At 39.3% G+C, this 14,043-nt stretch overlaps 1 protein-coding gene across 1 annotated transcript in view; it reads right to left on the bottom strand.

Annotated features, from left to right (window-relative positions):
- RLF (rearranged L-myc fusion) overlaps positions 1-14,043 on the bottom strand; it is a 61,422-nt gene that overhangs the window by 39,118 nt on the left and 8,261 nt on the right. The window contains exons 4-6 of the mRNA XM_010002907.1: positions 11,048-11,185; positions 10,498-10,652; positions 3,674-3,755 (exon numbers count right to left, since the gene is read on the bottom strand). Of these exons, the coding sequence (XP_010001209.1) occupies positions 3,674-3,755; positions 10,498-10,652; positions 11,048-11,185 (375 nt within the window). The remainder of the gene's footprint in view (positions 1-3,673; positions 3,756-10,497; positions 10,653-11,047; positions 11,186-14,043) is intronic.

The raw sequence follows: 14,043 nt of genomic DNA, 5'->3' as shown, positions 1-14,043 counted from the left end.
GTCCCACTTTTGAGGCAATCACCAGTTACATTTGGAGTTGGATTCCTCACTGGTGGCACTCACTCCTTTTGTTAGGAAGAGAATAAGCACATTCATATCTGTCAAGCTGAGGCATGTGCTAATACATAATTTTGTGGTGCTTTGCTACTGGCACTGCCTGGAGATTGGCACATTAACATAGTCACAGGTTTTACACCTACAAGTCCTCACATAAGAGCCTATGAGTGATTCTTGTCTAAAGGTCTACACTGCACTCTGTACAACTCCATACTCCTTCTCTGTTACCCTCTCCTTCTCAGATGATGAGCAAGTTCCTCTTGTATTCCACGGCAGGTTACAAATGTTCTCATATTTCTGCAAAAGCGCTTCCGCAAAAATCTCATTAGAAGCACCCCTTTGTTAAAGTCCACATAACTCTTCAGCAAGGTCTCAGAGTACCACCATGTTTAACAAGCTTTGCTCCAATCTTTTACTATCTGAACTACAGGGAGCATGAGATGACTGCTAAACTTGGAAGACACAGGTCTAAAAAGTCAGTACAAGACACACTACTACACCTGGAAGCAACACATCTTGAATTTTTCTTTAGTTCTAAAAGCTAACATGAGACAACTGGGCTTGTGTCACCCATCTGTCCCTAGAATTTAAGACTTTCCTTCCAACACATTCAGGCTGAATGAAGTACTCTTATCTGACTAAAAACTTGCTCTCTATTGACAGAAGTATCAAGGCTCCAACACTTGTTTCAGAAACCTAGAAACACATGTGCTTGTTACAGCACAGAAACAATTCTTGCTAAGAACTTGCAGATCCCTATAGATAAAAGCTAGTAATTCTTAGACCCACTTGATACCTCTGCTATAATGGGAAAACTCTTGTTTATGCATTCCCAAATGCTGAATACGAGAGAACATTACTGGTCTAAGCCAACTCAGTTAGCAACTTCTTGACAGGGGGGGTTACAAAGATGAAGACTCCTTTTCAGCAAAACACCACATGGAGAAGATGAGGCCTAATGGGCACAATTGACTCCTACGGAGATTCCAAGTGGATATAACAGGAAAATTTTTCACAATTACAAGTGACTGGAATAATCTCACCAGGAAAATGGTGGATTCCTGTCCCGGTTTGGGTCCAACACAACAACAAAGAACCAGCCATATGGCCACTCACTCAACTCCCCCCAACACACACAGTGGGATGGGGAAAACAAAGCTCATGGGTCAAGACAAAGGACAAGGAGGGTTCTTCACCAGTTAAGGTCCCAGGCAAAACAGACTCAACTTAGGGGAAAAATGATAATTTAATTTCACATTAATCAGATGCACACAGGACACAGACACACACACAGCAGGGCTTGCACATGTTACCTCACCCTTCTTCCCGGGCCCAAATCCCTTTGTACCTGATTTCTCTCCCTCCTTCTCCCCAGTAGCACAGGGGGATGGGGTTTAGAGTCACTTCACAGGCTGGGGGGTCCTGCAGCTTCTTCCTCACAGTCCTCCCCTGCTTCCCCATGGATTCCTTCCCATGGGAGAGAGTCCTCCATGAACCTCTCCTCCATGAGATCTTCCCATCAGGTCTGGAGTGGGTCCAGCACTGCCCACAGAGTCACATGGGCTTTGGGAACAGGGGCTGGGCTCCCCTGGCCCAGGGGCTTCTACAGCTGCATCATCTGAATCCACTGGTCACAAAATCCAGGTCACCAAGATAACCTCTCCTGTTGCTTTCAGGGAATGTTCCACCACCTTCCTCCATGGATGCAGGGACACAGCCGCCATCTTGCCATAGGCTGCAGGGAAACTTCTGCTTGAGCACCTTCTTCCCCTTCTTCCTCACCAACCCCCAGCACCCTCTACCTCTCCAGTCATTATTTTTTTCTTTAACTGCTCAGGTCTGATTTCAGTTCTTTCATATGTTAATGGCAGAGGTGTATCCATTGTTCCTCTAAATGGCTCCTTGTCTGGTTTTGGAGCGGGGAGTGGGCCTTTTCCCCACTACCAAAAAAATCCTGCCAAACCAGCACAATTCCCTAACATTGGACACCCATTTGGCTGGACAGGGTGCTGGGCCACCTTGTCCAGATTGTGCTTTTGCCAAGAGAGGTTGGATGAGATGATCCTTGAGGTCTCTTCCAACCTGGTATTCTATGATTTGCTTCTCCCTACCCAGTGATGACTGGATTAGTAGATTTTAAAGCTGCCTTGGAAACAGTAAGTTTCTGCTTCTTCCATCAGCCAAAGAAGATGAACCTGTGGCTGATCAGCTTTATTTGTGGCATCCCCACAAATGAATGAGTTCAGAGCACAGACCTAACCCCTGCAACACCACAACTACTAACCACCACATGTAATAGATGGCATAGCCAGGTCAAAAATTATTTTATTGTCAAAATAAACTGATCCACCATCACACTTAGTTCTGAAGTGCTGCAATATCCACTGCCACCTGTCATAGTCACTAAGGGAGTCACATGTCTTATGAACCAGCACACAAAATGAATGACAAAACTCTGATACTAAGACCATAGGATTTAAACAGTACCTGCTGCATTTCTTTCTACTACCAAGTAATGCCACACCCAACTCTTTTTAGGGTTGTCGTAAGAGTGGTATTTCAGGAAAAGGAGGTCTGTTCACACCTGAAGACACCATTCATAGACCACCAGACTACAAAGCTCTACTAGTCTGCTTCACTCAGTATAAAAGAGCCAGGTTTATTCACCCTCAGTCTACTGACGAGTTTCCACATCTGTAATTTCCCTGATTGCAGGTGAAACAAAAGTAGAAGTTCCTCTAGCACCCTTATACTTGCATCTTCAGTGCTACTGCATCAGCAGTTGCCAAGCCTCAGGGAGTTGAGGAAATCTCAGAGCTGTAAGATCTTGTGACAAGGTGTGCATGTGGACAGCTGCAACGTCTAAGTTCACTTCCTTCCAATTACTTCCTGCCAAAGTCTTCACTTCAGTAATTTGTATTAGCTTCCAACTTCATCAGTTACAGTTAAAGCTAGAACAGGAAATAACAGCAACAGACCAGTCCCTGGTCCTGGAAGCATCTAATAGTATAGCCACAGCAACACTACTACTCCTGACTTTAAGCTCCATAAAGAACACAAGTCCTGGCAGACAGCCAGGTACTACCTCCAGACTAAAACCTTGAAAACATGTCTTCCTCCCATATAGTCTACAGTAGCCATTTGCATTTGAGTGTAGGAACAGTGGTATTATGAGCTTGTTTCAGCACCACCTCAGAAGAAACACTCCAAAGAACCACATGGACTAAAGATCTGTCCTACTAATTCATCCCTCTGAAATCAGGTATAGCCACCAACTTGCCACTCCAATCTCCACAAAACATTTTTTTTGCTATCTTCAAAGTAATACTTCAGAGCTGTTACATTACTCTAAGTCAGTCTCTCACACAAACCATTAGATAGATCAAGATTTGCTACAGTTCTTTTGCTGCAGTTAATTGTGTAGTTATAAATCAAGTGTTGGGCTTAAAGCTACAATTAGTCTTTTACTGCTCAGAAATTCTTGCTGCCTAGATAATAGCAATGTGGGACAGGTAGAATTCAGGGGAAGGGTAGAAGGAGATAAGCACAACAGCAGTCTTTTTTTTTTTTTTTTGTTAATAAAGTAAATCAGAAAAAAGAAAGTCAGAACACTTACCTGTATGGACTGATGGAATCCTAACCACACCTCATGTGGCAATTCACTTTCAGGAATTGAAAGCAGTAGCTCAAAACAACTCCTGGAAAAGTAAGATGCAAGTAAGCAAGCTACCTGAACACATTCTGGTTTTATGTTAAATAACATTGTGGCACATGCTACTTAGCAGTCAGGTAAGAAATTACAGTAACACTAAAACATGTTTGCACAAAACAGTTAGAAGTCAGAAACAGCCCCATAATCAGGTATGAGTCATCATATAGGAAGTGTGCTCCTCTTTGTTATCACAAAATTGTTAAAGAGTTGGGACCTCTAGATATCATCTAGTCTAACTCTCCCACTGAAGTATGATCACCTAGAACACTTTACCCAGGACTGCATCCAGGCAGGTTTTGAATATCTCCAGAGATGGACACTCCACAGCCTCCCTAGGCAACCTGTCCCAGTGCCTTGTCACTCTCATTATAAAGAAGTTATTTTCTTATATTTAAATGAAACCTTCCATGTTCCAGCTTGTACCTGTTGCCCCTCGTTGTGACACTGGGAACTACTGAGAAGAGTCTGGCTCCATCTTCCTTGCACCTACCCTTTAGATACTTGTATACATTGATAAGGTCTCCCCTCAACCTTCTCCTCTCCAGGCTGAACAGTCCCAGCTCTTTCAGCCTTTCATCAAGGAGACGCTCCAATTCCCCTATCATCTTCATCACCCGCCTCTGGACTCTGCAATAGTTCTCTGTCTCCCTTGAACTATGCACAGTCTTGCCAGGATAAAATTGCAACTACTCTTATAATCCAGGACTGTGTGTTCAATGTGGCTCAGCAACACTGCATTAAAGAATTTCTGCACACTCTTCTCACAAAGGAATCCTAATAGCCATTCTGAATAAAATTCATTTGCCCCCAGCATGGTCTCATTGCCTAGAGTGAGAATGAAAGCCAGCTTCACCCAGGTTGAAAGGTTCACTGCTGACATGTAAAAGAAAATAAAACTAAGGAACAGCCTGGCAGAAGACAACACATGCATCAGCACAAAGATGGACCTAGAGGACAAATCCCAAGCAGTATCCTAAAAGCAATAGGCTGAGAAGCTATGTCAAGACATGCATCAGCACAGAAATGAACCTTCAGAATAGATTCCCAGAAACACCTGGTGAATCTTACCAAACAAAAAAAAACCCTACCTGCATTGATATGCATATCAGAGACATTCAGAATAAAGTCAAACACTGTTTGATTGTAAAACTCCTAGTTCATTAATCCAGGGAGCTGCTGTATTTGTGTAGCTCAGTTATCTGCACTACCTAGGTGGAGAACATCCCTAAGTTCTTCATCAAGCCAAGCTTCTGCTTAAAAATAGGAGACTAGTCACTCAGTCTTGATTTTATATACAGGAAAGTTTGCTACATCACTTTTTCAACTATGTCAACAACTAATGTTAGTATGAGTCAGCCCCATCATGGTGGGGTGTGAACTTCTGTTGTGCATCAGGTTTTCCAAATGAGAATTCAGGAAAGCAGGAAGTGTTTGAAAAGGTTTAACATCTCTGAAATAACCTGCAAACTTGAGACCTATACATGCCATATGTAAGTTCAGATTCCAAAAATACAAGATGGAGGAAAGCAAGACCTACTTGAGTTCCCACTAAGACCATCAGGTCAATGCCATCCCTTTTCCAAAAGGAAACACATTTAGCACATCCATCTCATTTCAGGAAAAAACTTGGGAGAACAAGAATAACTGTTTTCTAGGAGACAAAGCACTGTCAGAACTACTGCCTACACTGCCCTCAAACAGGGGCTATCTAAACTTGTATGTGACATACCATTTCCTAACCAAAAACCCCACCAACAAAACAAAACTGAAACAAAAACCAACACAACAAGCAAACCCCAACTGCTGCACAAAACAATCTGACCTAATCAAACTAAACGTGTTAACTATGACACTCTGCCTAGAGATTCACAAGATTTATGCACAGCAAAGCTGTTCTCATAAATAACGAAAACATAGATAAACTGGACTAAGACTCCACATATAATAAATGTGCTGAATAATTGCTGTTGGCTACACCTACATTGTTAAGTGTTTCCGACTCGCTATTTTCTTTTCAAAACCTCTACTCCCAAATAGTAAATAAAAGAATGAAAGAAAACAATCTTACCATAGATAGAAGAGCTAAGCTAGAGAGAGGGGAAAACTAAGAGATGACCGTAAAGCAAATAAGAGTTTCAAAACTGCTTAGTATCCAAAATTACCTACTTTCCTTTCCCCTCTCCTCCTGACTTCTGATAAATACACTGAAGAAACTGCTACACCTAGAGTTTTCAGAAAGATTCAGCACTCATATACATGAACAAGGTCAGATGGACAAACAGTGTACTACCATCCAGCCATCCTTTTCACATCTCATAAGTTTGCCTTCATAGCACAATCCTGCTCCTTTCAATAGGGGTTTAGACCTGCAAAAGCTCTAAACACTTCTGTTAGACAGGGAGAAAATACAATACCCTTCACCACGGTCATTGAGTAATTATTCACATCATCAGGCACTGGAATATCAGTAATTACTATGCCTGTGACAGTGGGCAACAGGATCACCAGATACTCCAACTGACACAGGTCTCAATATAATAAAATATTCAGGACTCACTTTTCCTTTGTACTCATGCTTTCACGACAAGTCACCAGCCCAGGTATCTTGGAGCCAGGTGGTTGCTACTAGACCACAACTTTAAAACAAGCCTACAAAACCAACTTTAAAATAACTTAAAAAAAAATCTTACGGCAGCTGAAATCTATTTTAACCTAAGCGAAAAAAAAAAAAAAAAAAAACACAAACAAACAAAAAAAAACCCCACCTAAACAAACTATTTGCTATATGCCCAGCTTTCATATGTCATGCAGAGACTCTTTTCATCACATAAAACACTTGCAAACTTGATGGTCAATGTGCTTTTGAAAAGTCTTTTGATGCACATCTCATTTTCAGAAGTAAGCAAAGTAAACCAATCCTATCTATAACCAGTCTTTTAATGCCTGGAAATACTTTTTCTAGAAGATTACTTTTTCATGTAGATGATATTGGCTATGTAAAACATCAAGTTTAAACAAAACAGCCAATAAACTTTTTACAAATAATTTTTCTGTACTTAACCTTTAAAGCTGCTTGCTACTTGGACAGCAAACAAAATTCTGAAAATATATTTTCAAAGCTTTGTGTAACCCAGGACCAAGCTGAACGAAGAAATTAAAATTCTTCTGTTGTGAGTTCTGAAGCCTTCCTCAGAATCCCAATATCAAGTACTTGTTTGGAAATCACTCCATTAGAAATTTCAATCTTGGGGTGTAGAGCCACCACATAAACAAACTTAAAGCACAAATGCAAAAGTAATATCCAGGATTTTCTAATTACAATTTCCTTGGCATAAAAATAATCAGAGTATCAACTGCCTAAGTTTTTGTTATAAGAATGGACTCAAAACACACAGCTGCAGAAAGACCAGCCAGCCTTCCCTACTAGCAAGGAGAAGAATGGTTATTTAGCTTAATTCTTCCTTTTGGTCCTTATTTTACAAGACTTCAAAGTGCACCTCTGTCCCCAAAAGCACATTTCCTTCTTTATTGTAATGCAATTACACAGAAATTAGGTATCATGTCTAAGATCAGAAATAAAAATATCAAAATCACTTCCTAAGGTCAAGTCTTTCTATTTTAGTCTATCAGTACCACTACAATTCTTACCTACACAAAACTCAATTGCAAACTTTAATCATAATTTTTGCAAATAAACTGTAATGGGTGCTTGAAAGCTTCCCTTATTAAAAAAAATAATTAATCTCAAATGAATCTCAACTCAACTTCAAAATACCTTTTAGGAGAACATCTCCTAGATTTGAATGTTTATTTTTAAAGGAATAACTCCAGTAAAAATTACAATACAATTATTCTGTATTCACTTTATACCTCGTTCACTATTATTTTAAGACAGAAGTTTTTAAAAGTTAATTTAAAAAGCATCCTAATTTTGTTAATCTTTAGAAAATAATCTTTAAAAGTTTTGTTCATCTTTAGAAAACTTACGCTAAGCCTCCTAGAGTTAAAAAAGATAGTTCATCTGTTGCCAGGAATCATCCTGCATTTGTTAAGAGTTGAGTTAGCTCTTAATGAGATAGCAGCCAAATATTAGCTACTGACAAACACAACATGACCTGGGAATAATTCTTTCTACTCTTTAAATGTAATCTATTACTCTTAGGACCACATAAACCATTTTCATATAAGTAAAATTTCATACTGACAGTGACATGAGCACCTTGCTCCTCACACAGTGTCTGCAGAAAAAAAAGCAACCACAGGAACTCAAGTGAACAGTCAGCTTCAAGGGCTTCCCAAGATTCACAAGGAGAGCCAGCAAACCAATTCTCCATGAAAAACACCTCTGAAATATCTAATTCTTTACTAATTCTTCTACAGAGGCAATGCCTTTAGTATATTAATATTGGGGACTGAGAGCAACATGTGCTTCGCAGCTGTGGAAACAAGTAGCCCAAGTTCTACTTGCCCAAAGCAGGTATGCCCCTTCATGGCCATGGCCAAGAAGAACATTCCTGTTCCTCACAATCATTTGCCAAATCTGCAAAGAGCAGCAAGCAGTCAAAGCTGTCCTTTTATTTTCTTCAGCTAGACAGTGGACCAACAAGCATGTTTCTTATAGAGGGCATAGTGTCTACACCATGTCAGATTTACTGTGAACACACAACCGACCTGGTTAGGTGGCAGGGAAAGCCACAATATACTGAGTTTTGCTCTTACTGGCTCACCCTGCTGCGAAGCATGTTGGGAGGAGGAAGTTATTTCTCAAAAGAGCATTTCTGCTTCAAAACAGGAAGCTTGCTAGTTTCATTCCTCATAAGGGTTCAAGTCTGAAAACACATTGTGTACAACAGCTGTGGGCAAGCCAACTTTCTCCCCCAAAATCACAGTTACATGCTTTCACATCCCTAGCCAAGTAATAGTATTCCTCCCTCATGGAACTAATTCCCTGCTCTAACTTCTCTCTCCTTCCCTTTGAAACTCTTATCCAAAAGAAAAAAACGTGGGAGAATTCAGCTGGGTATGCCTTTTACCTCACCCTATCTGCAGCTTCACTCATCGACCTTCTCAGTCTTTGATTCCTCTCAAACGTCATCACACATCATCAAACACCATCACGGACAGGAGAGATCTCAGCAAGCCAGCCTCTCTAGTGTTCTCCACCACAAAGTTTTCTAAACATAAAAGCAACAGCAAACAAAATCCTCACACTGAAAGATGGAAGAAAACGTATTAGTAGAAGCAGAATATCCTGTCTTTTCTCAACAAGAGAAAAGCAGTTCTGATAAACAATTCTGATACAGATTTGGGCTTCCTACCCTATGGTATGTAACAGAGGTAATGTATACAGAAAGTACTCCAAGTATGGATGATTTGCATACAAAACCAGTCAAAAACAAAGATTTGAACTGACATGGAAAGAAAACAGCAGAATACACAAGCTAATTGATTATAACATGATGAAGGAGAGTACTCTATCCATAAAGAGACAGTCTGCACAAGCAATTAAGATAGTTCACCAAAAATACACATGTATATGCCAGGTAAAGTAGTTTAGTAGTTTAAGACTTTAGTTTTCATATTAAGACAGACTTTTCCTGATTTCACATGTTTTCCCTTCATGACAGGTTTTAAAAAAAATAAATAACTCCTAGTTCACATATTTCTCTTAACTCCAAAAAATAAAAATAATTCAAGGCATCATATGGACATATCTGGTTCTGAGCTGTTGATTTACAATGCAAGTTAATACATTACAACAAGAGTATTTAACCAAGGAGTTCACTTCAAAATTCTTCTCAAAAAGAACACCTGACTTCAGACCACCAAGCAAGTAAGCTACTGATAACAAAGGAAAAATAGCTCATTGAAAAACTGTCACAGAATTACTTTTATTCAATGATGGTCTTTATACTCAAGGTTCTAGATCTTCAAACCCCCTCCTCAAACGAAACCTTACCAGCAAGGAATGACCAGCACATCAAGTTAGCCTTCTTTGGCTAAGGGTAATATTTGATTATACTCCAACTATGTGGAAGCTCCCAGGCTACACTCTTTAATTACAAACAGCTGATTTGCACGTAGAACAGACTTTGAGGAAGTATAAGTTATGCCAATTTGGCTGATGAATGGAACTCTCTCTTGCTTGAAGAACCACTGTGCATAAAGTTATGTCTACAGACACTTGTCAAAGAGCTCAGGTTGAATTACTGTTCTGCTACCCTATAGCAACAGCCTGCATGCACCACTTTAGACAGCAATAAATACAAAACAGCATAACCTCGATAGAAAGGAAAATGTGCAGAACTACTTTGCATTACTAGTAAGGAACACATGTAAGCAGCAACTGCATAGCAAGTGATACAGGTTTATTAATCTGTCCATGAAGGTCTAATGTTAAAGCTTCTGTTTAATGAGGATTATACTAAGCTTTTCTACAAAAAAACCTGCATTTTTCAGAATCTTCAAGAAAGAACTTTCCTAATACCTGCACAATTATCTAAATAAAAATGAGCAAAGCCTTACCACTTGTTCATGTTAATTAACAAAATGCCCAACTACGTTTTTCTTGTGATTAAAAAAGTACTAAAGACATTTACTAGATAATAAAAGGAAATAGTTGTCAAATTAAGATTATGCTATTTTCAACAACTTGTCCTTTCATTTATTAAGTACAGTTTGAGGTGTTTGGTTTTTTTTAAATATCAACGTATCAACTTAAAACTTACAGCACTAGTCTGCCAAGTACCAAAAGAACATCTTCACATTCTGTAGTCAAGTAAGGTCGTGCATTAGCAAAGCTCTGGATGGAGATCCGATATACTTCCAAAAAAGGTAAAATATGTTCTGATGCACCCCGACTGCCAGCATACTGAAGTAGTGTCTGAAAGAAAATGAATTAGCATTAGAAGTTCTCATAACACATTCTCATTCTCATAACACATTCTCATTCTCATCTATCAATATTAAGTATCAAGCCTATAGTGGAAGAATTCCAGCAGTGAGAATTTACTGGCTTTAATGCGTAACATGTAGATCTCACCAGTTCTTACTGATTTTCAGTGATGTGGGAGTTGAATTTTTCTTCTTTTTGGTGAGGTCTAAAACAAAGGTCTTACATTCCTTTGATCCTATGCTGATAGGCTTCTGTGATTTGGTATCACAGAATCACCAAAGCTGGGAAAGACCTTTAAGATCATCAAGTGCAGCCTATGACCTAACACCGCCACATCAGCCAGAACACGGCACTAAGTGGTGGCACTTAGTGGTACATCCAGCCTTTCCTAGAACATCCTCAGGGGTGGTGGCTCCACCAGCTCCCTGGGCAGTCCCATTCCAGTATTTGATCACCCTTTCCACAAGCTGTTTCCCCCGAAGCAGCTTCAGGCCAGGTCCTCTGCTCCTGTCACTAGTTGCCTAGGAGAAGAGCCTGACACACACACCATACACCCATACTCCTTCAACTACTATCTCCCTTCAGGTAGTTGTAACATCATTCATATTGTGCTTTGCTACACTTAACAACATCTTGCTAAAGCTGGTTAAATATCTCAATGAAAGAAAAAATTAATATAAAGCATTTGCATAACAGTTTGTAGCTTTGGACTTGCAAGCCAAAAATTCTCATTCTCTCTGAAGGAGATTTAAAACCAGTAGCTTTTCTCCTCAACAGAAGTCTTCCCTCTTATTTAAAAACATTTCAATTTATTTCACTATTTTGATGCAGTTATCAGAATTTCTACTGAGGAGCAAGCAACTGGCAGAAATGTGATCTGTTAAGTCATAAGTTCACAGAGAAGTTCTGCATTAGGCTTCTTTTATGCAACTGTCATGGAGAAAGCACCATGTATGTAACACTGGAACCTATTACTAGCGAGAAAGCAGAAAAATAGGCAATAAATTAAACATTAAGACCATTATTCCAGCTGTAGCATTTTAAAGATAACATATATTGCTCATACGTACTTAAAGAGCAAACATGAAGCCATTAGAATGGGAAACAAAACCCAGATCTGACTGTTATACAGTAATTTTTAAAGTGCAAAGTTACCCTAGATTTTCCTACTTGACCACAGGAATCCTTAGTATCCACGCACAGCACTGAAGAAGCAATGTAAAATCTAGCCAGTTTTAAGATAAATCAAAGCAAGTCTCAAAAATTATCACAGGGACAACTGTAGTATCTCTGCTACACTACCATGTTATTTTCCTGCAGGTTGTGAAGTAATGCTGAGAGCAGGCAGGCACTGACAGCTTCTTCACAAGCAACACCCCTTCTCTGTATGCACATGCTCCTGCAACTCCAAACCAGTTATGCTTGTGCTCTTACCAGTTACAATCCCTCTCTCATGTTGCACCCTTCCTAGATCAAACAAGGTACCAATCTTGATTCAGGCCAACTGTGAAGAAAACAAGAACAGTGACTGCTCTGTGAAACCCTCAGGGCCAAGACCATGTAAAAGAAGCTCAGAGTACCCCACCTATTCAACGCAAGTCAAATTGTCCTAAGAGGACAATCAGGTCCTATCAGGATTCAAGCTACTTCACCTCAAGTTGGTGCTCTGCACAACTGATTGATTTTAACACCTTAAACAAGCACATGATCATTACGACTGAAGGAGGACAACACTGCACAGACCTACCATGAGCTTGCTAAAACCAAGTGCAGTCATTACAATGGCCAGAAACTTCCTAAACAAAGACTAACTTGCCACACAGCAAGAACTAAGTGGCCAGATACACACTAAGCTTGTGGATGCTGACAGTCAGTGATCTAGCTACACAATACTAGTCCTACGGGGGTGGGGAAGAAGAAAAGCAGACATCCATTAGACTGACACAACCATGTGTGGTATTTAAGAAAAAAAAGTCTGTCAAACAATATTATCTAAGCATCAGTAAAATTCAAGACTGGTATATTATTCTCCTATAACTCAGTACCAGTAATATCACTCTTAGCTGAATAAAAGTTAAAAACTCTCCAAAAACCCACACAGCATTAATATAGTTATAAAGATGTAAGCAGGGTGGAGGAAAGGAAGATTGGGAGTTTACAGAAATCTTCCTTAAACACAGCAAAAAGATTATTAGTAGAAGCAATTAATTACTAGTAAGTAAACAGTCTAAGTGCTTCTCTTGCAGTTTAATGAAGGTCTTGATAATGTAACTCAAATAATATGACATCAGAAGCATTAAATTCAAGCTGTAATACCTAGAGATACTCAACTGGTGCTTATCATAAAGTTACCTGTTCAGTAAACCCCGCAGTAACACTATCATTATAGTCACTACAGAAATAAAGACCAAACATACTCTGCACTTTTCTAAAAATACATCCAGTAAAACCAATCCATTTAAAAAGTCAAAATTAGTACTCAATTATTTTGACAAACACTCAGTTCAAACTGTCTGGCCTGTGTAAACAACAAAATATGGCAGAATATTTCCTAAGATTAAATAAATTTACTAGAAACATAGAACTCTTGCTTGACTGCAATCCTAGCACCGAGATCAAAGTCTTACATCCAATATTAGCAATTAATTGAGCTGCCCTTTATCAGAAACTTTTCCCCAAACCAATGAGGAATTATGGTTTCAGTGTGTAAGAGAAATTCAAGGCTTATTAAGAGCTTGAACTTCAAAGATACGTGGTTTTGAACATTACTTTGCCATTACTACTAGCATACTGATAAGCAAAGTGCAATAACTGTATTACAGACACTCCTGAAAGCCTGTCTGCTACTTCATAAATATAAGTAAAGCTTTAGTACTCCACTAAACTCTTCTTGGAAGTCTATATACAAGATAAAATTAGACAATTTTAACATATCAGAAATATTTAATCTCCATGCTTAATGAACAGTCAAGTAACAATTCAATAAGCAATTGCTACCTTACAGTCTAATTACCTGAAGATTTAAACATTTCAAGTCTGGTTAATACACAGACCCCCATCCTCCCTTCTTTGCCTTCAATAACACATCTGACTGGTGAGTGGGGTGAGAACACACACCCACCTACTGCATCATCTAGAAACCTCTTCAGATTCAACAGCGATGGCTCTCCAACCTCGCAAACTAACAACAATTATTCAACCTTACAGAAGACACTGTAGAGGAAGCAAAAACTTATTAACCCTTGAAAGAGTTTCTTTTAGAATGTTATCCCCATCATTGTGACTTTAATCAAGTTCAACTTTTCTTCTAGGAGTTAATGGCTCGATGCAGAAATGATAGATCCTCAAACAAGCAAAGTGTTCGGACACAGTCAGCAGG

Source organism: Chaetura pelagica, unplaced genomic scaffold, assembly GCF_000747805.2.
Source record: "Chaetura pelagica isolate M959 unplaced genomic scaffold, ChaPel_1.0 scaffold158, whole genome shotgun sequence".
Lineage (NCBI taxonomy): Eukaryota > Metazoa > Chordata > Aves > Apodiformes > Apodidae > Chaetura > Chaetura pelagica.
This window is presented reverse-complemented; position numbering and strand designations above follow the sequence as displayed.